Source organism: Drosophila virilis, chromosome 5, assembly GCF_030788295.1.
Source record: "Drosophila virilis strain 15010-1051.87 chromosome 5, Dvir_AGI_RSII-ME, whole genome shotgun sequence".
Classification (NCBI taxonomy): Eukaryota; Metazoa; Arthropoda; class Insecta; order Diptera; family Drosophilidae; genus Drosophila; species Drosophila virilis.
This window is the reverse complement of record NC_091547.1, coordinates 10989219-11015592: the sequence shown is the minus strand read 5'-3', so window position 1 is coordinate 11015592 and position 26374 is coordinate 10989219. Positions and strand designations below refer to the sequence as shown.

Genomic DNA, 26374 nt, shown 5'->3' with positions numbered 1-26374 from the left:
CTATATACATGATTGATTTGAACCTGTGACCTGCTGCATGGCAGCCACAAAGTGATTGAAGTGGTTTATACGATTACGAGTAAGCCATTAAGTGGTTATCAAAACTGGCATAAACTAACCTCACCTAATTTGTATGCTGTCTGAAAAGCGATTGTATATTGTGTACAAAACCCTTCAGGGCACTTAAAAATAAAGTCAAAACTGCACACTTATCTTATACCCAGAAATAAATGCCATGCACATCAAGGAAATATAAAAATAAAAATAGTTAACTCATACGCATTTGCAATTTATATTGACCTTGTTGAAAACCAATTAAGTTATATGAATCACAAGCGCGATGACTATCGATTTATAACTTATTCTGAATTATTTTTTGTTATTATTGTTTTGCCACTGCACGTGGCATGATAAGCGACTGAAGACGACACGCACCGAGATTAGATTCGTGTAGGGTTTAATGGGTTAAGTACAACGAGCAACGACCAACTAACATGATAATGTTGAGCATAAGTTAAAAAATAAATAAAATAAAACAAACAGATATTCAAGTATTTGGCTAGACATTTTTGTGGACATGTAATGGGAATATCAACCAGAAATTTTTAGCATAATAATAAATATTTGTATTTAACCAATAGTGAGCTTATCTCGGAGTGTGGTTGGCTGACCTGCTGATAAGGAAACTGACCAATGGCAGACTGCAGCAGATATGGAATCAAGTAAAGCCATTATTAAGTGGGTAACTAAAAGTTTTTTAATTGCTATTTATTTCTTAAATAAAAAATTAATAATACAAATATGTGTATTGAATAAACACTTGATAGATTGATTTATGATAAATGCTTAAAATAGCAAAGCAAATAGCAATCTATCAAAGGCGAGACGGCACTAGATATAGTACTATATATGGAAGCGGTTCAGGATGTGGCACTTGCCAGACCTGAGATTATACTGAAATCTCATGGTCTAGCAGACCCAGATATGATAGTATTTTCTAAGAAGCTCTAAGATTTGTACAAACTGTTCGGGTTTGTATAAATATTTATTTATTTGCAGTGGCATGTTCTCTAGGGGTTTATAAAGATTCCCAAGATTGCTGTGACGCGATCGGGGAGTAGTCGGCAACTGTTTAATTGTTTCATTGGAAATGTTTTTCACCGAGCCACCCAAATGATAAGAATGATAATGCCAGCCGCCAGCATTGATAAGGTGATAGCTCAAGTGATAGAGCCAAATCTAAAGTAATAACACGGCCATAATATGACAGGTACATATATACAATACGTGTAGTACACCATCCGATTTAATGTACAGCAACACTTGAGCGGCGGGCCTATAAATATTGAAGTCGCCTTCCCATTACCACAATAACGAGTCCGACGTTCGCAGTAAACGAATCAAAAACGGTGTTAAGCAAAAAAAAAAAAAAACTAAGTGTTAAAAATTCATAAAATGTATGTCAAAGTGTGTGTATTGCTTTTGGCCATTGGCCTGAGCCAGGCGCTGCCCAATTCTCTGTTGCCCGATGTTGGCCTAATGCAGTTTATGATGAAATCCCGCGATCTTAGCCAAGATAATCCCGCACGCTCGCTGTCCTGCTTCGACACCTATCTGCCCTTACTGAACGACATATCCCAGGATTTCCAGAAAGCTTACGCTCAGTGCCTGGCGACGGCTGACGCATCTCGCTTGGGCATCGATGACAACACCAAGGATGATCGCGACAAGATCGATTCTGAAGCGACCTCTGCCTGCGATGCTCTTACGACGTGCAGTCAAAGCACAGCAGCCATTGACTACTTTGAGTGCTACTCGCAAACTGTAAGTTGAATGCACTCTACAGCTCAAATGGATTACTTTACTTGGACCATTTCAATTTACAGGGCAGCGAGAATACCAAGGTCATGTACACGATCTCGGCCAACTCGGCTGAGCTGTTGGCTCAAGTGCGCGAGGAGTACCGTCTAATTGATATTGTCCAGTATGAATGCACCAACAAATCGGAGCGCGCCTATGTTGAGAATACGGCGGCCACCTATGAAAACTTGGATAGGTGTCTGGCGGGTCTTGAGCCATTGACAACAACATCAGCTCCCACTACTGCTCCCACAGTTGCTCCCACAACTGCTCCCACAGAAGCTCCAGCTGAATCGACTCCAGGACCAACCACAGCTGCTCCAGCTGAATCAACTCCAGGACCAACCACAGCTGCTCCAGCTGAATCGACTCCAGGACCAACCACAGCTGCTCCAGCTGAATCCACTCCAGGACCAACCACAGCTGCTCCAGCTGAATCGACTCCAGGACCAACCACAGCTGCTCCAGTTGAATCGACTCCAGGACTAACCACAGCTGCCGATTTACCCGAGGAGGATTTGTCCAAACTGTCCGAGCAACAGAACAAGCTGAAGCAGATGATGGATGAAATGAAGAAATGGTTCAACCGCCATTAAGCCTGCATTTAGAATAGGTCAAGTGCGCAACAGTATAAATATCAGTAATTAACAACTTAAATACATATTTTATTTATAAAGACAACTTGACTTTTTCTATGGCCAAATCATCCTAACTATAAAGCTCACAAATTCCGCCTTTAATTGTTCAATATTTTATATGGCTTCAATAAAGTTAAACAACAATTTAAACGGAAAAATATATATGATATATTTATTGTAGATAATTATTTGATATGAATTTAAATCATTTCCTACAATTAAATCTGAAACCCAACCTGGAATAATTTTAATTTTTAGTGTAGTGTGGAAAAATTAAATTAATTTTTTTTGTTTATTATCCGATTGGCCTCAAACTCATTTTCAAAGCTCTTTGCTAAAATTCACACGTCTCGAATAATTGGAAATTTGGGTCAAAAATTACGAAGAATATTTATGAAAATTTGTTTCAGACTGTGCCAATTTTTTCTCAGATCTAAGCTTACTAGCAGTGAAAATTTTTATGATTCTTTATTCGCAGGATTTTAAACTCGTTTTTTTTTTTTTTTTGAACATTTTATTAAATATTTTATTACCGTATTTAAATATTCACACTTTAAATAAGACCGGCTATGGCATAAGTTCTACGAGTGCTGTGTGTTCTTCACGAATATGTGTATATAGCAAATTTCCAGGCTGTGGCTTTTACTTTTTTTATTGCGGGGAGAATGGAGAGAAAATCTTAAACTCTGTATAGCATACAAGAGTGTACATTAAAAATTCGGTTTAGTTAGCTTTTTGAGTTTGAGTTTTTAAGTTATGCCTAATAATCCAAGTTTCGCGTATGGCATATATATATGGAATTACAAGTATCCAGCTCTGTTTCTGAGATGCACGCGTTTATACCGGAAGAAGAGCGGACAGGCAGACATATCTAAATTGACTAAGCTCCTTGCCCCGATCAGGAATATAAATATGCTGTATGGGGTCGGAGATGCGTTCATCTGCATTAAGCATATTTTTGCTTAGACTATTAAACTCGTTTATACCTATTTCAAATGGGCACAGGGTATAATCATTTTATTAAATTTCATTATGACTGTTGATTTATGCCAAATACAGTTTCATTTCCATTCGTTATCACATTCATTAATATATATACTTAGCTGAATTTTACCTAAAGCAACCTAAAATGCCTTGATAGCCAGCGTTTTGTGAATTGCTCACACTTAACATAAATAGCGACTACAGTGTTAACTCGACAGCTGAAACAGTTGCGCACTTGCCAATAATTCGGAGTAAGCCTTATCTGATGCCTTCTGGTTAAAACGTGTTTGGCCCTGAGATAATAACGACAACGCGTCGTGGATTGGTGATATGCACGTTTTTTTTTTCCTTTTGCTATTTTTAATAATTTTCAATTGATGAGTTAGAAACTTATTCAAGAACCAAGTAATCACCATATTGTGCTGCGGCATTTTGATTAGTTTTTAATCAAAAATCTTTACCTAATTTATTTCAGATAGCCACAATTGTCTATTCGGTGAGTATAAAAGTATAGTGTGCACGCTTTTGCGATCAGTTCAGCAAATTTGTTACTTCCCGACGAGGATCTCATACTGTGAAACAGTGCACAGAAATCAAAGCGAAAAGAGAAAACTATGAAGTACACAATTGGAGTGTGCCTACTTTTGGCCGCCGCCTGCAATACTGCTTTCCTTGACAAGCATGTTAACTTTCAACCATTTGTGGAGCTGCAGCATAAGGCCATGCGTTCATTGATCTCGGCCCATGCCAGCAACGATGATCCCAACTTGATCAACAACTGCTTCAACCAGTATATCACGGACCAGATGAATGTTTTGGACAACTACAATAGAATCTACACGGGTTGCGTGACCACAGCCCAAAGGGAGAAGACAGAATTGACCGCCCAGAGCGCAGAGAGTCGCAAGGACCTTCTGTCCCGCAGCGATGGAATGTGCACCAACCTCGGCTCCTGCGATTTGTTGACAGATGGTCTGGAATTCTTCGATTGCTACCGTAATGCGGTAAGTATTTAAGCAAGTAGCATATATGTTTATATCGGAGTTTAAATTTCTTTTTTATAATTCGAATTTTTGACCAAACGAGTCTTCGAAAGAATGGAACCAAATAAGAGCTTTGACGTCAATTAACTCAGTTCTCAAATCATATTTGACAAATTTCATTATTAAATGTAGCCCACATATTGTTTATGAAAATCTGTACGGCTTGTAATATTTTCAGTAGAACAGTTAAGGTTATTAAGGTTTGAACCAACATCTTATATGATGATATGGTTCCATTGAGATTAAAATTACTAAGACCAGAAAAATTGTTAAAATTCATATGGAAAAATAAGAGTACTTTAAAATGAAATATTCTGAGTTTTAGATATTAATCCAATATTTGAAATCGACATGGCTTAAAAGGCTAGCAACTGTCTAGGTGCTCAAAAAAAATTATTTATATTGTATGCGGATTTCGTAATGTGATGATTATCTTAACAGAAATGTTCCATTATTACCAATTTAAAATTATATTATTTTTCAGTCCGCTGACAGCTACAAAGTGATGTTCACTTTGAACAGTGATGCGAACACCAGGTTCAATACGATTAGCACCAAATACGGTATCATCGATTCAGATCTAACGCAATGCGTAGATGAGGCCCGTCTGGAGTATGCGCGCGAGCTGGAGAAATGCGATTCGGATTTCAATATCTGTATTTCGGGTACCGAAGGTACATCTGAACCAACAACTGATAAGCCAGTTGACTCTACACCAGTTGGGTCGACAACAGATATACCCATTGATACTAGCGAGGGACCAGTTGTCTCTACTGATGCACCAACCGTCTCTACCGATGAACCACCCGTCTCTACTGATGCACCAGCCGTCTCTACCGATGCACCAGCCGTCTCTACTGATGTACCAACCGTCTCTACCGATGCACCACCCGTCTCTACTGATGCACCAGCCGTCTCTACCGATGCACCAGCCGTCTCTACTGATGCACCAACCGTCTCTACCGATGCACCACCCGTCTCTACTGATGCACCAGCCGTCTCTACTGATGCACCACCCGTCTCTACTGATGCACCAGCCGTCTCTACCGATGCACCAGCCGTGTCTACTGATGCACCTATTGTCTCTACACAGGAACCTACAGAATCAACCATACCGCCTGTGACCACAACAGAAAGGATGCCAGAGGAAGATATTAAATTGCTGCCACAGACATTCAGGAGCGCTTTGGACAAGCTGAAGCGTTTTTTCTAAATTTGCGATGTATTGTAGTTTGAATGAGCTTTATTAATCAAGCGGAAGGCATGCATAAATAAACTTTATCAATTGATAATTTATTAATAATTTAAAGTCATTAATATACTTGAATAGTTGCATACTTATAGGGTGCCAAAGAAATTATATTCATTCATTGAGCTTATCAATTGAATTTTGATTAGAAGAAAATAAGTCTATACGCACGTGTATATATACTTATATATATGTATAAATAAGTATTAATGGCATGATAAGGTCGCAAGATAAACTTACACAGACCTTATATGAGGTTGCCATAAAAAGTTGCCTTGAAATCGATTTATTTCACTGTAACAACGGATCAGCTCTCATAACACACGACACATACCAGATAATGTCCACCTATCAATTGATATGCCAATCTAACTCTTTATATGACTGCTGCCGTCGAACATTTACACTTGATTGCGAGAAATTAGTAGGAAATTTTCAATTAGATACCTTCAATAACACACTCGACTGTTGGCCGACCGCTTGAGGCGCCATTCAAAATCTATAGCCAAATGTGTGCGGTACGAGTCGAGAACCAGTTGGGTTGCGAGACCAGACGTCGCCGGTGGCAGCTTTCCGGGCAGATGGTGCTGCTGCTGCAGCTGCTACTGGCCATTTGCCTGCATGGGGCATGCGGCACGAGTGCGGACAAGACTCTGGGCATAGGCACACCCTGGCCAGACACCACACTCGATGACTGTCACGATGACTACATGCTGGCTAGTGAAAATGCCTCGAGCATCTTTTCCAAACAGTACGAGCTGTGCGAACTGGAGGCCACCAACGGGCAGATCGATCTGACCATCAATGAGCAGCTGGAACGCGAACAAATCGAGCTGGGTCGTACCGAGCTGTGTAGAAGTTTCGAGCAGTGTGATTCACATGACGACGATCTCGAGTACTTTGAGTGTGTCAGAAATAATGTAAGTGCAATACTCTAACAAACAGTGGCAGTAGACAGTATGAGATTAAATTTGAAGAGCAGTAGGTTCAACATTTATGAAAATAATCTGTACTATGGCATCAAACAATTATGGCCTATGAAAAGAGCTTTAAAAAAACAAGTAAGCTTTGAATGAACTTGTTCTTATTGGCGTCATTAAATGTATTTTATCATAAGCGTAAAGCTTTCCATTTAAGCTTACATTTTGAATATGGAATATCATTTAAAAGTTCGTAACAGCTTTAATAGAGCTTGAATTTAGTGTCACAACAAAACGGTTTTTACTGAAAGCTTACATCTTCGCTTTCAACTTCATATTTTAAATACTAAACTATTCTTTGAGACCAAGAAGCGCCACAAGGAACCCTAAATTAATTATTTGATTTTTATATATTTGTGCTTGACCAGAGCACAACTTTTAAGTCATTTAATAGTTGTTCTTTTTGGCACATAGAAATATGTGCATATTGTGATCCTAAATATAATAAAATTGAAAAAAATGCAGCTTTAATGGTTAAAAAGCAAACAACTTTGATTATACTCTGCGTTTCCTTACCAGCGACAAGTTTAATCAAAAGGTCAAGCTTGACTTTCAGCTAGCGTCATTACAAGCATAACTTAACCATTTCCAATGCTTTTACAGGGCAGCCGCAATCTGGACTTGATGACAGACATTAATTACAATAGCACAAGCGCACATACACGCCTGCGCCAGGACTACGATACAGTTTATCAGACGCTGATGTTGTGCACGCTCGACGCAAAGGTGATGTATATAAACAGCATGCGTCGGGCGTACGAGGAGCTACATGAATGTCGCAGCGAAGCCGACAAAAATGCGGACTAAACAATATAAACAAGCATTAGGCAGACTTTAGATATTTAGTAAAGCATTTGAAAGACTTTAATCTGTGGTTTTAGCCGAATTCGCCGCCAGCTGCAGGCATTTGTCGAGTGCATCGAATATGCGCGCTGTGCCCAGGACATAGCTCTCCTCGGTGCGATTCGTGCAGAGATAGCGATTCACATCGATGCCATTCAGCTGCTGTGTGAGACTGAGCGCATTTTCCGAGGCATTGAACGATATGGCATACATCGTGGCCAACTGCTGCTTCGACTGGCAAATGATGCGTTAACTTGATGATAATTATTTATATGTAAGATTTGGCCATTTGTCGACCTACCAACTTGGCGAAACAATTGAAATAGTCCAGGACATTCGTTATTCTCAGGCAGCTGTCTATGTAGCTGTCTATGCGCAATGCCGCCTCCCGCATCAGATTTTGCTCGCCACCCAGCTTGCTCAGCACAGTGTCACGCACTGTGTCCGCTTGCCGCTGGCAGCCACTGTACGCCGTTGACCAGTTGGCGCCCACTTGCTCCAGCTGCGGCAGATAGCTGGCAAAACACTTTTTCGTATTGCCCACTCCAGCCAGATCGTGGCTCTCCAAATAGACTGTCAGGCTGTTCAGGCTGCGCGGTTCTTGCGCGTGCTGCAAAGTCTTTTCTAAAGTCAATTTTCCAATCCCTTACATTTTTAGCTATTTTTTTTTACCAGTAACTGCGACAGCAGCAAAGTTATGAATACGATTTTCATGTCTGTTTTGGTTAGTGGGCAACGTAGTACTGCAAAATGCTGTTAAGGTTCAAGGCATAGGGCTTATTGGTTAATATGACATTGATTCATGGTTTGTTTGTTTACGTTTAGTCGCTGGGCTTGCTCTTATCGCTACATTTGCAAAAAAAAAGAACCAGCTCAGTGCTGCTTAAACTGTAATAACTGAAATTGTGAGGCATACTTTTCTATGCGCCTGTAGCTGCTTGAATAATATGATAAAATACAAACACATTAAATTCGAGGAAAATTTAATAAAAAAGAAGATGTTCAAAAAGAAAAAAATGTCAAATTAATTGCTTTTTTGGGTACATATATTTTAAATATAAGCAACCAACAAAAATGCCTTTTATCGTATATAAAATGTTTATTAAATTGATAATATCGAAGCGGTTTAAATGAACTATGAACTCTAACATGCCCGCTTTACTTGTTTAGTTTCATGACGCTTGCAAATTTTTAATAACTTAAAGCTTTGCTAAGGGGAAACCTAGAAGGAATAAAAAAGTCTTCCTATTATCCATTTAAATATTCCTAGGTTTTTAAAATATATTAATAATAATTAGTTTCTTTGTCGAAAGACTTTGACTCAATTAATTTATAAAATGTAAAGTTCAAATATTTTTAAGAGATCCGATTTTTATAATTGATCTTGCAGGAATTTGCAATAAAGTTGGATTGCTTGGATAATTCTCATAACTTATTATGTTTATTTTTATCATTATACATTTATGACACATTTTCCATGTATTATAATAAATGAAATTATATTAATATAAATATATATTGAATAAATTTGCATCTTGATGTATTTTATTCTATTGATTTATTCTTATTATGGAAAATTATACGTATTTTTGTTTGTCTAGTCCAATCATATGCAAAAGTGCAATGACTTTCCCTACATTCAAAACTTTTATATATATTAACCATTAAATATCAAACACCCTAGCTGAGTACGTCCCAGCAGGATTAAGACTGGGCAATTATCGAGAATGTATTGTGGAGTTTTCTTGATATTAATGTATACGTTAATTATCGGTGCACGAATATTCATATTCAATATCCAATTTTGACTACAGTTGCTGACGTGTAACGTCACATTTTTGGCATAGTTTCGATTATTTATGATTGCGATAACACACAAAATGCCTAAGCCGATAAGCCGAACAATCGAGTTGTAGACAAATTGGCGCATATATTGGCTTAATATTTCATTAGCCAGGCTAACCATACAGCCATACAGCCCTACAGCTCGGCTGTAATAAGGCCGAACCTGTGCGAGGGAGCTATCAGTCGAGCGAGTGGGGGCGGGTATCTATTTTTGGTGTACAGGGTCATAGCTTTATGTGGGCGTTACGTGGGCATCACAAATGCACATGCAAAGCAATTTGAGGGCTCTGGCATAAGTCGTTTTGCGTTGCCGTTTGGGTCGACTTAATGCCACCTAATTGATCGGCGGCCGTAACGGGCTTCACACCTTTCACCTGATGAGGCAGCTATTTTGGTTGCTAGACGCAATTTGACAACAAATTCACTTGCGAATGCATCAATCATTCCCGAACGACCGAACACGCTTCGGACTGTATATAAAGCATTAGCGCCAACTGTGGGCCATGTCCAGTACTTGACGAACCAGAGAGAGCCTCAACATGAAACTACTGTGCAGTGTGCTAATCCTGGCCAGCGTGGCCCTCCACATCCAAGTAATTGAGCTGGGCCACTGGGCCAAATAATATAATCAGTTAAAGCAGCATTTGTTTTGTTTTAACAAACCGTAGGCCAAGCCGAGTTCAGTGCAAACGCAGCTGCAGGGCGCCCTGGATAAATATCTGGTGCAAGCGAACAACTTGGATATGGTCTCCGCAGACGTGACCTCTCAGTGCTTTTCCCTGTATCTGCCCATGCTGAATGAGGTGGCTGCCACGTTCTCCAGCTCGTATCAGGCCTGCATTAGCACGTTCAACGAGCAGCTGGCCAATTTGACAGCACAAGCCCAAAAGGATCAGGTCGTCTATCAGCAGGATGTGAGCGGCTTGTGCAGCGCTTTCACCAACTGCGACAACACCACCGGCAATGACACCGCCAGCTTCTTCAACTGCTACGCGACTGCGGTAAGTGGAAACTCCTGCAAGCACATCGTTTGCACATTAAACAGCAAATATTTAAATCACCAATGTGCAGGCTCAAGGCGATGTCTCGGTGATCTATGACATTGCCACCAATGCCGCCAACACGGCCAACACCCTTGCCGAGGCCATGAAGGCCAACCAAGACACCGAATACCAGTGCACCAATACCACCGAGAGCAACTATGTGCGCGACACGGCTGCCACATACGATCTGCTCGACAGTTGCCTGAAGAACGGTGTGCCCACCACTTCATCGGCAGCACCTTCCACCACCGTGGCACCCCTGAGCACCCAGGGTGTCCAGAGTACTACCCAAAGTCCTGCTACAACTGTTGCTAGCGTTGTTGCCAGCTCGCCTGCTGCTAGCTCAGCGGCTCCAGTTGTGATTGCCTCAACGGCAGCCACTGTCTAAATTCGGACTGCGTTCTGTTTGGCAGCCAATCAACAAATATATGAGCATTTATCAAAAAAAAAAGGAGAAAAAACAGTATATTTTGGTCTGGATTTCGTTTTCCTATGTTTATGTCAAGGTTATTGTTAGTTGACAGGACATTGCATTTGACAAGTGGTTCGATAGCGTTTTCTATTTCTCACACTGCCTTCAAACGCTTTATCTTTTTCTAAAGAAGTTTCTAAACCAGCAACTTATTCCAATTGTGTGCACATGTGGCAACGCCATGCGCATAAATTGGCAACTTCAGCTGACAAGCGACTAGAGGAATTGCTGAATTCAGTTAAAACTGTCAATTAGCTGTCAGTTGATAGTTCCTATTGTTGTAAAAATGTTCCTCAAACCTGTCACTGCAGGGTGGCAACACTGTTCTGTCACAAAGCTAGTGAAGTTATCTGTTTAATTTTGACAGGCACTCCAAAAAGTATATTGTTAGCATAGAACATTTGAGTTTGATTGAATCGCATGTCAAACTGGTTGTTAACTTGACTGCTGCATGCGAAAATATGGCTTTCGAAAAAAATTTTATTTTAATAAAGTTCATTCTCATAAATTAAGCATTTAATGTAATATTCATCAAAGTATTATTTAATATAGCTTTGATATTAACTATAAATTGAACTAATCTAATTCAATTGAAAATAGGACGCTTTTAGGAACACACCCACACGCGCTGACCTAACGTACGCTTTCAAAATCAAATAATCCCACTACTTTACTGCTGTTTACAGCTATTTTAATGTACACCTGTCAAAAAATCTTATCAGTGCCCCCCAAAGAAAAGAACCGAAATACCAACTGACCGTTGAAATTTTAATTATCGTAGAATCTATTCACTGTTGCTATTGACTACTTTTTTTTGGCTATAAAAAGCGCGGAATCGGTAGGCTTTCCACTCAGTTCGAGTTGTGTCTGCGAAACGTTCAACATGAGATTCATTGGAAGTGTCTGCCTGCTGGCCATGGCCATCTTTCTGCTAGCCAGCGTGAATGTAATGAGAATTGACTAGCCAAAAGCTGTCGCAGCCATGTTTAACTTTACCATTGAACAGGCTCTACCAGTCCAAGTGCAGTGCAATGATGGCAGCAATGGAACTCAAACCCAGACCTCGGCAGATGGCCAACAGACGCAGACACAAACTGGACCCGGCTGCCAAACACAAGTCTCGGGAGATGGACAGCAGAGCCAGAGCCAGAATCAAACAGGCAATGGCACCCATACCCAAACACAGTGCAGCGGCTCCGATTGTGCACCACTGCCGCCCCTCTTCACACTGAAGCCACTCGAATGGAACACCATGAAACCTCTCGAATGGAACACTTTTGCACCACTGCAGCCGTGGAATTAGATATAGACTTTGGCATGCCTTACATCTGTCTGAATTCCTGCCATTGTTGAATATACACAAAATATGTTTTAATTCTCAACTTACTTTGATCGACCTTGAGACAAGCTATATAACTGATTATAAAATCTAGCTATCATAGAGATAGTTAGTTACCAACATTTATTTAGCTCGCTTCAAGCTGTCATGAGTTGAGCCTTAAGCTGTCAGCAGATATAATTGTATTCAATTAATAAAATAAATCTAGTTTAAGGCTGTCAAGCCTTGAAACGCTTTGTCAAATAGTTTTAATTCAGTTTTTTTTTTTTTTGACAAATGGTATGCAAATCAAAATAAATGTATTTTTCTTATTAGTTGCCATGAACAATATTCGACAACTAGCTGAGCCTTATTTCTTTTAGATTACATAAAGCTTCCTTAAAGCAAAACATTTTGAAGCCATTTCTGATTCCGAGGTGACAATTGCTTGTTATGAAATTAAATTTATTGTATTCAACATTGCTTAAAGGTGTTGTAAACTTAATTTAATAAGAAAAGGCTAAAAATAGCTTTCCGTAATGGTTAGTTGAATTTGTGATAAGGGTTTCGGACTCAAAGGAAAGTGATGGGGAGTAGTTGGGCACGTGCTGAAGGCGTCTTGGACTCGACCTACTCGGATCGCAGTTAGTTTTTAAGATTTTATGATTCCAAAAAAATGCTATGGAAATACAAGATTTAAAGCTAGACCTTTGTGTAGCAGCAAAAGCTATAGCATTGTGATTTGGTTTATAGACGCATTTGAATGTTATATTTATAAGCAAATTTTGTCAAGTCAGCGATTGTTATTTTGGTTTTATTAGAAAATATCTTAACTTTCTATAAAATAATAATAATCTTATTTTTTTATGCGCTGCTTAAAATCTGACAATCTGCAGCTGAGATGCTGTCTACGACTTCTACTGCAGCTGTCCAATTGCAATTGTTTGCATAACAGAAGCTGCGCTACTTCCCCGTGCCCTGCCTTCTCCAAGAACTCTTCTAGAACTTCCTGCAGCAAAGTGGTGGAAAGTGTTGCATTAGGTCTTGCAGCAAGTTGCGCCTGCGGCTAATGCAATTTTTCGCTGCTGCGCATATAAAACTTTTTAATGCCCCCCAACTTTTGGCCAAGAAGCTGCGCCGTCTGCTCGACATCAAGAGATTTCGGGCAACTGCATCCGCTGATGTGCCATGTCAGCGTGTGCAAATGATTGTGCATAAGCGCTACAATAATCAAAGCCAGACATGGCTCGGATATAGAGAGGGAGACTGTTTGCTTGGGCTATGAGTAGGTGGGTGGAGGCAGTTCCAGTTCCGGAACTGAATCCAGTTAGCTGCCAGCCGTGTCGTGTCGAAGCCAGCTGGCTCTTAACTCATTTTCTGATTAAAATCTTGGCCATTAAGAGCGCGCGCGCGCTCAAATCGGACTAAACTTTTTTAATGGCACTGACAATAGTTGCGCCTGGTACCGTGCCGTGGCCTGTTCGCTGAGGTAGACAGGCCGCAAAGGGACTCGCGAAAATTGGCGCCTGCAATGAACGACATGGCGCTGAATTCGGGCTAAAATTAAATTAAAACTGTCGTGCAAAATGGGCGAGAAAAAACACAAGAAGCACCAGAAGCCAGAAGAAGTTGAAACTGTGAAAATATTTGCGCCCGCTGCTCCGCTGGCCGTGTTATTTTTTTTTTTTTTCATTTTAAAGGAGTCCGCAGCTCCAGCTGTCAGCGCTGCCAGAGCAACGATGTCAATTAGTTTTTCAAACGGGACGACCTGCCTGGCTGCCGCACACCACACCACACCGCGCCGCTCCGCACCCCATCGCTCCTTTTGGCTCAAGTCAAGTTGGCTTTAAGTTAATTGCATAAGATTTCACTTTGCACTTGCCGCTAGCCTTGGGGGGGGCAAGGGCGGATTGGCTGTTTCCTTCCGCCTGTCGCTTGTTGTCGCCATTTTTTAATCAAGTTAAAAGTTATTTTTAAATGAAGTGCGAACAATATTCAAGTGCACTACAAACATTGCGCCTCGCCCCTTTATCTATCTGAAATCCCATAAATATATCTGCATATTATTGCCCCATTTCTCTTGTGTTTGCCTTTTGCCTGGTCGAGCTAATTAAAACCACATTTTCTTGCGGTCGCGCGCTTTTGTTTCCGAGCCAAGACTTGACAAATGAATTGTAAATTAATAGAAATACTTATGAACAGCGTGACTTTTTATTGCGGCCCTATAAACGCGCAATGTGCTGTCTGTGACATCACAATGTGATTTATATAGAAAAACTTTGTACGAGCACACATCACGAGATATCATTTAGGCACGGTTTTTTATTCAATTTTGTTTTTTGTTTTTGCATATCACGATAAGATATCGTAACGTAAACGAACTAGTTAGCTGATAAATCAAGCTATTTGTGGACGTACTGAATAGGCAATACCCTTGATGTCAGAATATCGATAAATTAAAAATAAAATATAATGGATACTAGAAAAACTGTCAAATCGACAAACTATATATAAATGAAATTGATTTCTGAATTGGGAAGATACGGCATATATAAATCAAATTGATACTAGAATTGGGAAGACCCCTACTCGAAACTTATCGATTTACTAAAACTAAATTGATTAAAAACGAGTGAGAAGAACTCGATACACAGAGAGAAGAATTCCAATTTCTAAAAGAGCCTCAGCAAGTCTCATTGTCGACCCACTGCGCACAGCTTATTTGGAGACAATTTAAATTCCTCTATAAACTCAATTACTCATCTTTATTAAATATGAATTTTTTTTTATGTGAATGGAAGTGTCTAGTTACAGGCGCTCTAACCTTTCAACTGAATGCAAGCCGGTAAACAAAGTGCTCTTGTTGTGAGCACAGACATTAAATTGTTCTTGGCAAACTGTAGGGCTATGAAGGCCACTAGAAAAATCGAGCTGTTTGCTATGTTGAATTGAGTGAGTTAAGCTTTTAGCTGCAAGTAAACCTCCTTTTTCTACACTTAAAATAATAAATAACGCTTGAAGCTCTTAAATGATGCAACAGCTGTGCTCTCACATAGTTGTAATGCTGTCTCGCTAAAAAAATCCAAATAGTTCAATAAACTCTATACATAACTATGAAAGCAAAAGGTCATTTAATAATAAAAATAAATCAAATATAAGGTGCATATTAAAAGCGTTAAATATGTTTGTTCTTACAAAATATGTTCCATTTAAAGCTTTAATACACTGCGACACTTAAATAATAAACGCTTTGAGCTTTGAGATTGACATCAATGAAAAGAAATAAATCTTATGTACTTATCTCGTATATATATATATATATATATATATTAAAGATCTTTTTGCAAATTCGTTCAGAATAAAGCGAGCTTTAAGCTTTTGAGTTGCGAAAGAATTAAATAGATTTTGCTTGATTTAATAAGTATTTGTATTGCCTCTTGTTGATTGTATTTATTTTAATGAAATTAATTTAATTACAGGGTATCCAGAGGTGGGTCACTATGTGTTTGTTAAATACGTTTAGGGTGCGTGCTCGCCACGCTTGTTGAATTTCATTTGTCATTAGTTAGATCTCTTTATATTTTTAACAAATTATCTGTGCTGGCAAAGCAGACAAGCACAGCACAACCGCACACACACTCGCACACCCACACACTCGCTCACACAGGCACACATACATACTAACCAGTAATTGTGGGTGCTTTACACCTGCAAAGCCGTTGATTGATGATGTGAGCAATTGATAATGGGAGACCAGCCAAGCGGGTGGCGTGCGCGTGAGTGCTGGGCGGTGGCTACGCTAATTGGCGCCACAGTCGCTTAGGGGCGAGTTGGGGAGTGGGTCATGCTGGGGGGTTTGGGCTGCTTAAAAATGTAAAGCATGCTTTCGCCTCATTCTAGTTGTTTTGTTTTATTTTTTTTTTCCGTTTATTTCTGGCGTATTGTATTTACAGTAGAGTTTTTTGTCGCCTCTTTTTTTTTGCTGCCAGGGCTAATTGAGCGCTTAAAGCGGATTTCGACGCGCGTTTTACTTGTATTTTTTTTAAAGTTTTTCCTCTCAGGTTGTTCTTTTTTCAGCATGCTTTCTAATTAGAGCATCTAAAGTTAATTGCAATTTGAGGCACTTGCCGCGACAGTTACTTTGGCTTGTCACGTTTGTAACTACAGACGACTTCATTGACAGCATCAGCTGCCCAGCAGAAGTTGTAGTCGCGCGATACGCGGCTACGTGTTGGATTGAGATAAAGGGAAATACTATGTATGTGAAGAAATGTAATTCTCTCTGTCACTGTCTGTCTCTGTTGAGTTGTCTGTTGGTGCTTGGCTGGTAAAAATGTTCTAATTTTCTACTGCAGTGATTTGGCATGCAGAGTGGTTCTGCGAGACTACGACTTCTGTCTCTTCAGAGTCTCTCTGACTGGGACTCTGACTCGATTTCGTGTTTGCGGACTCTGGACTCGTTTCACTGATTTATGCGCATCAATAAGTTGCCCGAGTGCGATACTTAGGCGAAATGTGCCGCAATGAGACGTGGACAAGCAGTACGACCAGCACAGAGAGCTCAGCTGGAGTACGGAGCTGGGATGAGGAGGGCAAATACCAGTCAGCAGCAAGCACGTTCGCCTGCAGCAGATGCTTCTTCTGCTGCTGCTCCTCCTGCTGCTGCAGCTGCCCTGGCCAAAATAATGATTTGCATTTTGCATTTTCAGTTTTCCGATTTCGATGTGCGATTTGGATTTAGCTGCGGCTCTGCTATTTCTTTGCTTTCTTTGCCTGGCCGTTCCCAGCAGCATTGAAAGATATATGGGCTCAAGTCGTTGGCCGCATAAAAAATGGCAAAACTTTGGCGTCGCCGACTGTGGCCGAGCCAAAAGTTTTTTTAAAGCGGGCGCTAATGAGACGCCGCCATGCGCACGCCACAAATAAAAATATCTAGAGAAGTCAAAAAAAAAAAAAAAAAACACGGCTGCTAGATACCCCTTGTTCTGCATGTGTCTAGACTTTTTAATAAATACTTAACTCTGGATGCCTTAATAAACGTTGGGCGCCACATTCTATTGATTGCCTTTATTATTAATCTCTAATGTGAATTTATTGTACACTACGTATTTTAAGTAACAATATAATTTATCGCTGATACAATTCCGCCACTCAATAGAACAATGAAATAATGCTTTCGATTGAAAAATGTTTTCAGAGCCAATGGAAAATTGCCTGCCATGACGATTGTAGATTCATTTACAGGGTATACAAGGCATGGGCGAGTCAAATAATTCATTTCTGCGCTTTTGTTTGTCAGCCACGTTTTGTGCTTATTCCTTTTCTTCTCTTTTTTTTGGTTGGTCTTCTCTTTTTTTTTGTTTGCTGCTGCGCTTATCTTAATGGTTCAAAGGTTACGCACAGGCCTGAGGAGACAGCGAGCGCTTCCGACGCGTCGCCCGCTGAGCTAACGGTCAGCTTCAGTTACATTTACAGTTACAGCTAGACAGTTTCTGTTACAACTACTGTTACAGTTACAGCATCTGCATTCAAAATGGCCACACGCCCATTAAAAGCGCGAGCCCCAACTGTGCACAACGGTGGGTCCCAGCCAGGACGCTCCCAGTGCGCGGCCTTGCCGAGATTAGGCCTTCTTATAAATGAGCTTATGAATCGGTCTCGATAAGACCACAAAAAAAAAAAAAAATAGAAAATAAAGTCGTTGGGCACAATTAAGCAAAGAGCCCGCGCATAACTTGTCGCAACTTGTGAGCAACTCGAGTGGCACGTTATGAATTTTGTGGCATTACTCAATTCATCGGGGAATAGGTGCTTGAAATGTAATGTCAAATTGCATGCAACATGCAATTAAAATCGCACAGGCAACGCGCATTTAATTAATTTGAAAATTACGTTTCACATGTGTGGATGCTTAGTGCCGTACTAGGTTTTGGGCGTCTGCCTCCTATGCGGAGTGGGTTGAGTGGGCCGGTTGGCTGTTAGCGCTGCTTCAGGCTCAGCACTCAACTCATTTGCTAAATCAAGCATGCACCACTTAAATTTTCATTAGACTGCTTTCTTTGACTATGACTGCGTCTGCTACCCCACCCCGCGACTTGGTTTGGTTAGATGTTAGGTGTGGGAAGCTGCATGAAAAACCGCAAGCAGCGCACTTTGTCTTAATGATGTTAAGGTGAATTTAAACTTACGTGATTTTTACGTGCAGCTGCAGTAATTGCAGTAATGGAGCCAACTGAGAGAGAACACTGTACCAACAAGTGGGCCGGCTCGACTAGAAGATGTTCTGTAATAGACAAGAAGAAGATTGCTTAAAGATACACTGTAATTAGGTATATAGGCTGCGACGAAGCATACACTGTAAAATTGAATTCAATGTGCCAAAAAACCCTTAACTTATTTATGAACAACGCAAAAAATTTAAAAACTTTAGAATGCGAATACATAGTCTTTGGATTTTATCATTAAAACTTGCTTTTGAAATTTGTTTCTGTGCATTATTGAGAAATATTTTAATTATAAGAAATTAATATCTTCAGCACATTTTGTAATAATAAATATATATACATCAACTTAGATTTTTCTGGCTGACACATTCAATCTTATTACGCAAATTAAATATTTATAGGGCATAAAAAAGAAGACAGCAAACATGATATATGCTCACGTATATAGCAAATATGCTGGTCAAATCATTTTGCAATACGCATACTGAGCAGACGAGAGAGTGCGAGTGGGAGAGAGAGCGAGAGGAAGATTTAGCTGCAGCTGCAGAGTTGAAAGCCAACAACCTGCTTAGGGCCAAGAGATTCAACTTTGTATATATATATATCTGTGTGTGTGTGTGTGTGTGTGTGTGCTGGCACATGTGCGCACGTATTAGCCATAAATATATGAGACACATCGGGATGTGGCAGAGTAAAGGGAAGTTGGTGAGAGGTAGAGGGTACCTGCCTGGTTGCTTGGCATATTGGCGCTGCCAAAACGAAATCAAACCATAAATTTAACACGTTTCAACATGTGCAGCGCCTGGAGGTTGCCGCAGCTGAGTGCAGTCGCCAAGCGGCTAAATCGATGCCCTGAACTTTGCCCCTACGAGCGAGAAATGGCAGCTGTAGAAATGCAAAGGCATTACGTATACGCACTGTTAGCTGTCGCTGGCATTTAACACGATGAAAACGCAAGCAGCATGTCATATGCAAAGCCACGTGCCAGCTGATGATCCCGCCTCGCGTGCCAAATGAAAAACCATTTAATATTTCCAAGCAGCAGCAGCAGCTGCTGCTGTGGCTGTAGCAGTGGAATGTGGCAAAGGAATGTGGCAGCATATATCTGTCAAAAGCCGCCTACTAGTTTTTAACTTCCAATTAGAAGTGGGCGCGTGTCAGATTCTTACCACAACAAAATACTATTGGGAAGCCCGCACGCAACACGCTACGACAAAATAATTTGGAGACTTAGCTAACAGCTCAAACTTATGCCTCGCCTATTACTTTGCTTCTGATTTCGGTTATTTTTTAATAATAAAAGACACACAAATCAGTATGGCGCAAAGGGAAGAGACACCTTTAAGGCCGTTTAAAAATAAAATGATTTCCAAGTTATCTTTATATAACGAGTACTGTTACTATTGCCAAAGTCGAAAATCTTGAAATGTTGTAAGAACATTAAATATATAAAAAAAAGTTTTCGGAACCTAAAGCAAATTTTAAACAAATATGGTTTTAGCCAAATTTGAATTCCGGGATTCGGTTCAAAGCCTTGTTAATTATATATATATAATAGCGAAATCTGCAGCTGATAGACAAGAGGTTTCAAAAACATATTGTCATATTGAATATAGTATTTTTTGACATTATACATAAATCATAATATTCTTGTCTTCAAAATTGTCTTACACGATTGCAATTATTTATTATTATTTAATTTCTTTTGTTATACTTCTTAAATTTCTTAGTTCCGATTTTAGTTTTTAACGCGAGCACATCTTGTTAAATCGTGCCTGTTCGTTTCACGAAAGAGAACACGACTCGCGCCCCTGTCTACAACCCGCTCCTGTGTTCACACAATGCCAGCAACGACGTGCGTCTGGTTGGTATTTAGACAGCCGCAGGAGCAGCAGCAGGAGGCAGTCCAAAGTTGACCATATCGAATGAGTTTTGAACGGTTGCAGAATGGCGCAAGGATAGTGGGGTCCTTGTGCTAAGGGGAGGCTTGGGCTAACCGCAGCGGCAATTTCAGCGCTGTCAGCGGCCAAATGCTGTAGCCAGGACGCTGTCAAGGAAACGCAGCGCGCGCTGCCAGCGTTTCCTGTTGCTCGCGGCTAACGGCACAAGGCTTAGCACATGCGTATCTGTGTGTGCGCGTGTGTGAGTGTGTGTGTGTGTGGTGAGCCTTGACGCGCTTGAATTAAATAAACAGCAAAATCAGTACGGCGCAGTCCAAAAACGGGGAATGGCTGGCTTTATCGCCTGCTTCAAAGCGGATTTCCCACGCCCACACACAAGCGCACGTACACCCACTGACGCACACTCACAAGCACAGGCACACACACATGCAGAGCCCACGCTTAGCAAACCTTATCGAATTGCACACATTATCGTTAGATTTTAGTGGGCCGAGGAAATTAATTTCTTGAGTAAACCCGTGTTCAAGTGCTTAGAGCAGCTGCCCTGACATGTAATTTCGTGTATTTGGGGTGGCCGCTTTAGGGCGGCATATGCGCCGTTGGGCGTGGCTGATGAAACATTTGGCACCCATAATCATCACAAAAGCCAGCCAGAGGGAGTTAGCTGGGGGCGGGCTATTGAAAGCTGTTGCTATTATCGATTTGGCTGTCTTAAAAGCACGTAAGTACATGCGAGCGTTATTTGAAATTAAATTCTGTCTCCCCTCCTCCCTTCTTGGATGCTCGTTCATATTTCTTAGCTCGAATCGATCCACTTGGTGGCACTCAGCGCCAGGCAACAAAATCTCGTTAATATTGCAGAAATTCACATTGCACATAATTAAATTTGGTGCTGCTAATGGAACGTGCATCAGGATCAACAACAACAACAATAACCAGCTTAACAACAACAAGATGAACGGTTGCTTGGCATTTAAGGAAGATGTAATACCCTTTCACATATATCGCTTACATAATCTGCAATAAGCTGATTCTAATCAGACGGAGATTTTTTATAGTATGAAAGAAGGTTGCCATACTGAGTCTTAAGCTGGTTTATTGGAGGAAAACAAAAAACAGCCAAATTAGAATCTTAAATGCAAAATATTCAAAAAACATAAATACATAAGTTTTATTATGCTTTAAGGATGAAATGCATATGAAAGGTATGCATATAATTTTTTAAATAAAATAAATACGTTTGCGTAAAAGTTTATAATAAATAGTATTTATATGGCAACTATATGCCATAATTCTTTTGACTAACTCTAATATATTTACTAGCTAAAACAGGAAATAAAGCTATGCAATGTTTTTAGTTAAAAAACAGATGGATATATGTATAAATATATATTCATAAATATATTTTCTATATACCTAATGGACTCCGACTTGTTTTTCCCATATACCGTCAACCATTTGTAATACCTAATCTGATATACTCTGGCATTAGCCAAACTCTGTTGTAAATTGTGAAACTTAGCAGCTGGCTCAAGCTTGCGGCAATTAGTTTTCATTGACAGCCCTAAATCTGTGAAACGCCCTCTCACTCTGGGCCTCATTCTGTCTCTAGCTGTCTCTCTCTCTCGCTCAATTTCTCACTCTAGTTCTGGCTGTTGTGGACATCATAATATATGGTTTTGTGTGTGCGGCATTAGACACATAATTTCACATTGAGAATCAGTGGATGTCAATAAAATGCCAAATCGCATGACAACAAGCGGATTTCATGTTAGCCAAAAGACGCACACACACACACAGGCATACATCTTTACAAGCACAGCTTGTGCGGTGGGTAGAGGGAGGCGAGTTCTTCGTAAAAGCTGTTGTCGCTGTCAGCTGCTTAGTTACTTTAACCAAATATGGCCATTATTATTATTATGGCCAATGGGCTGTGCGTGTGTGTGTGTTGTTGTGGCTTACAACTTTTGCTTGGGCGAAAATCAAAATAAATGACGACGATCAACAACAATTGTCATTTGTTATCCTATTAGCCAGGCCAAGAAATTGCCGCAGCTCCATACATTAATGCAAACGCTTCTAATGGAAATCAACACATGCCCCAGCCCTCCTCCGGGCTAGTACTAGCCACTGGCTTGCCCCGCCCCTGTTTCCAAGTAATAAAGCAATAAATGCTTAGCAGCAACTCGACCACAAAATCAACTATTAAATCCGGTTAGCCCTTTGGGCCAACTGATAAATATGGCCCCATAAATATTGTACAAATTTATATAGATAGTCGACTTAGGGCCTAAAAATTATGTTCGCTAATGTGCGTAGTATCTATCCAAAGAAACGGCTAATGCACTTTGCTCAGAACAAAATCAATACCTAAAACCTTACTCAAAAACCAATTCCAAACGGAAATATCTTGAATAGAGTACAAATTCGATTCATAATAAAGAAGTTCTATAGTTAAGGATTTGCTTAAACTTTGATCCTTTTGCTACTGAACAAATTGACCATTTAAATTGAAATTAAATGCAATTCAATAATAGATGTTCTTTAAGCCGATATATATTTTCGATTAAAATGAATTTTAATTGGGAATACATTTTGCAGACAGTTTTGGCATACATTAAATGCCGTGTGAATTCGAGCTTCAAGTAGCGAACTTTTCTGACAGTGTAATAAAATGGCAGCAGCAGTGTGCTTGCGGCTTGCTTTCTTTCAATTATAATTTTAATGGACTGCCACCTGGGCAATATTGGCTGGCCGCAATAATGGTCAACTAGTGTAGAGTCCGATGAGTATTGGCCAATTGTAAATACTCATATCTAAGCCATTTGGTTGGGAGCATAAAAGCAAACGAAGCTCATTAAACAAACAAAAACACATATAAACGGAAATGCAAATATGCCAGCGGAAGTATTACAGCGTGCACAGGACAACAACAAGGAGGACAGCCACACAGGATATCCTTCGAGTGCGAAGCAGCCATAAAAATTGCATGCGACAATTGCTGGGAGTACAATGGGCAATTGTAAGCCCCATAGATAAGTATTACGAGTGTTATAAAGTGTGGTAATTGTGGCCTGATGACCACTTCAAGCAATACACTCACACAGTGAGATAGAGAGAGAGAGAGAGGGAGAGGGAGAGAGACAGAGCGTACATCGCTTCATTTCTCAGCACATTCTGTGGCGCTGCTTCATGTCCTGCATGAATATTTGAAGCAGCTGCTTTACTCAAGTTGAGAGGCACTTGAATTCGATTTTGATGTTGATTGATAATGTGTAAATATTACCGTAGCCTTTGGTCAGCTTCACCCACACAGGTCAAGTTGGGATATTCGATAGATTTTCCAACGTTTAATGAACCCAACTGCATCTTGATTTATTTGGTCTAGACCATTTCGGGCGAGTTAAAGCTAAAACAATTTGTTTTTTTTTTTTTTTTCAATCTTTTGTCTGGAGACAGTAGAAAAGAGGCTCGAATTAATGAATAAATGCATATCTACATATTCGAGTTTATGCCGAGGGCGATTTAAAAGTACTGGCAAACGGTCTAAAGAATAGCTTAATAAAAATAAATATTACTTTTTATGGCTGAATGTCTAGAAATTTTGTATTTTATGGCGTGTGCTTAAATTTTATTGTGATTTCTGCCAAACCCTGATATAATAATGCATTTTATTTTATGTATGTAAATGTTTGCTTGTTGTAAATTAAATATGTATTCTGCGGCAATAAGTGAAAGTTAAATTTAATTTAAATCAAAATTGAAAAAGGCATTTAAACTATAAAAATATTTTGTATGCATTGCAAATGTTAAGTTACAGACATCATAATATGCAAGTGTGTGTGTGTGTATGTATTTATATATGTAACAATGTTTACACATTGTTACATAGAACATACGATAATATGTTAGGCCAAGAGTCAACATACGAATATGTGAACACTTACATTTTGTTCATTTTGTACTTATAAATTTCAACAATTTATGTCAATTTTATGCACGAGAGCACCTGCAAAAGAAGTGCGAAGAAACTGACATGCGGTATTTCTTGCTTCATTCTTTTTGATTCTGTCATATATTGACTCTTGCATTTTGCATTGTGAGAGAAAATGGGAAAATAAAACATGAAAAAATCGGATTATAGCAGCAACATCTTCATGTCTTGCTGCTGCTTGCGATAAAACATACATATGTACATACATATGAAGTCCAAACAGTAAATGTTTTTTTATTAAAATATTATCAGAATCATAAAATATGCTGAATTCAAAAAATAAATTATTTATACAAATACGCCATTTTTTGGAAAGAAAACAATCTAAAATAGAGCAAACTATGCAAGGCTTAGCGAATAAATTAATATGCCTATACATATCAAATATCATCAAATATTTATATGGCTGTACATTTTGGCTGTGCGTTCTGCCAGCGTCGCAGTTGAGGCAATTGGGTTGACGAGCAGAACACGTTTTATGGTATTTAGTTTGGGGCATTTTATTGTCTTTGATTTAGTATTGTTTATTTTTAGTACATTTCTGTTGCTAGTTCGAACAGTTAATATAAATTTGAATCGATAGGGCGCTAATAGCGATAATCGATTTTTGGCATTTAATTGTAGGTATTTAACTGACCCCAAAAGCTCGCCACACAAATGGATTTAATTGATGCCATTAACAAGCAATAAGAAATATAAATTCAACAATAATTTATTGTTTTCTTAATTAAATATATTATTTTAAATTACTTGCCTAGTGAAGTGCCTGTGTGAAGTGTGTGCAAAGCAATTTAATAGGCGCAGGGGAATTCGGTAAGCTTTTTCGAAAATATATTTTTATTTGCAAACATGTATGGAACACACCTCGCAGTTATATTTCATTCGGTCAGAGTTCACTTCGTCGTGCCCTTTGCGCCCTGTTTGACTGCATGAGCAGCATGTATAGTGCGAGAGTGTCCCAAAGTTCACTTTGTTTGAGTCGATTCAAAATGCTGAGATTAGTGGCAAATTTGTCAAGGCGGCCAAAGGGCTGGGGCTCAAGCACTATGGCATGCCTGCCTCTCGGTCATCAGAGGAACGGATAGGGGGGGCATCATGCTCTAGCGAACAGTCACCATATGGCTATAAGCGGCACAATATGGCCAATGTCAACAGAGAATGAGGTCAACTATGGGCTGGGCGTCAGTTCCAGGCGCTGTTCAAGGCGCAACTTTGCGGCCATTGCCAAAGTATTTTAATTGGATTTGCTATGAAAAAAGTAGAGCGATTTACCTTACGAGTGCGCGACCATCAGATACCCTGTATACAGCAACTGTAATACATGTATCTACTTATGTCAAAACAGGAGATTCACTTATTAATCTATATTTCAAGCTTAAAGTCTGAAGAAGTTTTTGTAGTCACTACCTATTCTACACTACCCGCTTTTTACCCATTTCCATTGGCTACAGAGTATTGGGGAAAAAGTTTTTATGCCGCAAAAGTCTGGGACAGGGCTCAGCATTTAACACAAACATTTATAATAAACTAGCTGCTAATTTACTTTGACTGTGTGCCGAACATAAAATTGAAAAGCCAAACAGACGGCCAGGAACAACACACACACACATACATTCAGCTCGCGCGCGCGCGCACACACACACACACACACACACACGGACAATTTTGTGGCGAGGCACCTGCAGTTATTTAGGACTTTGACTCCACTTTACTTAGCTGCTGGCTTAACTGCTGTCCAAATCAAAGTCCGAGCAGCATACGATGGCGGCTAGAAGGAGAGGGTGGGCATAGACAAAACAGGGCGTGGCAGCGCGCCCCTTTTATGGGGCAAACAACAGTTGCTGGTTGTCTTCTTGGCTCTGGCTCCGGCTCGGCTTGGTGCTAGCCTTTGTCAATTTATGTGTTTCATTATTAAACTTTGCCACTTGACGCACATTTAGCAACAGACACACACACTGCTTGACCATAATAATTGGCCAA

The 26374-nt window shown here is 39.9% G+C and overlaps 6 protein-coding genes across 7 annotated transcripts; 5 read left to right on the top strand and 1 right to left on the bottom strand.

The window, feature by feature from the left end:
- The first annotated feature begins 1388 nt into the window (after positions 1-1388).
- LOC116650953 (uncharacterized) lies at positions 1389-2541 on the top strand. Its single transcript, XM_032436265.1, has 2 exons — positions 1389-1824; positions 1887-2541. Exons 1-2 carry the CDS (start codon positions 1456-1458, stop codon positions 2454-2456), a joined length of 939 nt encoding a protein of 312 aa, XP_032292156.1. The 5' UTR covers positions 1389-1455; the 3' UTR covers positions 2457-2541.
- Positions 2542-3720: 1179 nt separating this feature from the next.
- Positions 3721-5821, top strand: Muc55B (Mucin 55B). Its single transcript, XM_070210045.1, has 3 exons — positions 3721-3814; positions 3958-4486; positions 5010-5821. Exons 2-3 carry the CDS (start codon positions 4097-4099, stop codon positions 5736-5738), a joined length of 1119 nt encoding a protein of 372 aa, XP_070066146.1. The 5' UTR covers positions 3721-3814; positions 3958-4096; the 3' UTR covers positions 5739-5821.
- Positions 5822-6255: 434 nt separating this feature from the next.
- LOC6626300 (uncharacterized) lies at positions 6256-7622 on the top strand. The gene is made up of 2 exons (XM_002050408.4): positions 6256-6694; positions 7358-7622. Exons 1-2 carry the CDS (start codon positions 6284-6286, stop codon positions 7559-7561), a joined length of 615 nt encoding a protein of 204 aa, XP_002050444.1. The 5' UTR covers positions 6256-6283; the 3' UTR covers positions 7562-7622.
- Positions 7578-8329, bottom strand: LOC6626301 (uncharacterized). Of its 2 annotated transcripts, none has more exons than XM_015173703.3 (3): positions 8270-8329; positions 7899-8216; positions 7578-7831 (listed from the first exon to the last, which is right to left on the bottom strand). In XM_015173703.3, exons 1-3 carry the CDS (start codon positions 8309-8311, stop codon positions 7619-7621), a joined length of 573 nt encoding a protein of 190 aa, XP_015029189.1. In that variant the 5' UTR covers positions 8312-8329; the 3' UTR covers positions 7578-7618. The 2 variants fall into 2 exon arrangements, with proteins under 2 accessions (XP_015029189.1, XP_002050445.1); XM_002050409.4 differs by having other exon boundaries at positions 7899-8207; positions 8270-8328.
- A 1555-nt stretch (positions 8330-9884) lies between these two features.
- On the top strand, positions 9885-10938 carry LOC6625023 (platelet binding protein GspB). The gene is made up of 3 exons (XM_032436403.2): positions 9885-10035; positions 10111-10443; positions 10514-10938. The coding sequence occupies exons 1-3, from the start codon at positions 9982-9984 to the stop codon at positions 10871-10873; spliced, it is 747 nt and encodes a 248-aa protein (XP_032292294.1). The 5' UTR covers positions 9885-9981; the 3' UTR covers positions 10874-10938.
- An 826-nt stretch (positions 10939-11764) lies between these two features.
- LOC6625024 (uncharacterized) lies at positions 11765-12541 on the top strand. The gene is made up of 2 exons (XM_002050411.4): positions 11765-11903; positions 11964-12541. The coding sequence occupies exons 1-2, from the start codon at positions 11841-11843 to the stop codon at positions 12258-12260; spliced, it is 360 nt and encodes a 119-aa protein (XP_002050447.1). The 5' UTR covers positions 11765-11840; the 3' UTR covers positions 12261-12541.
- The last annotated feature ends 13833 nt before the right edge of the window (positions 12542-26374 follow it).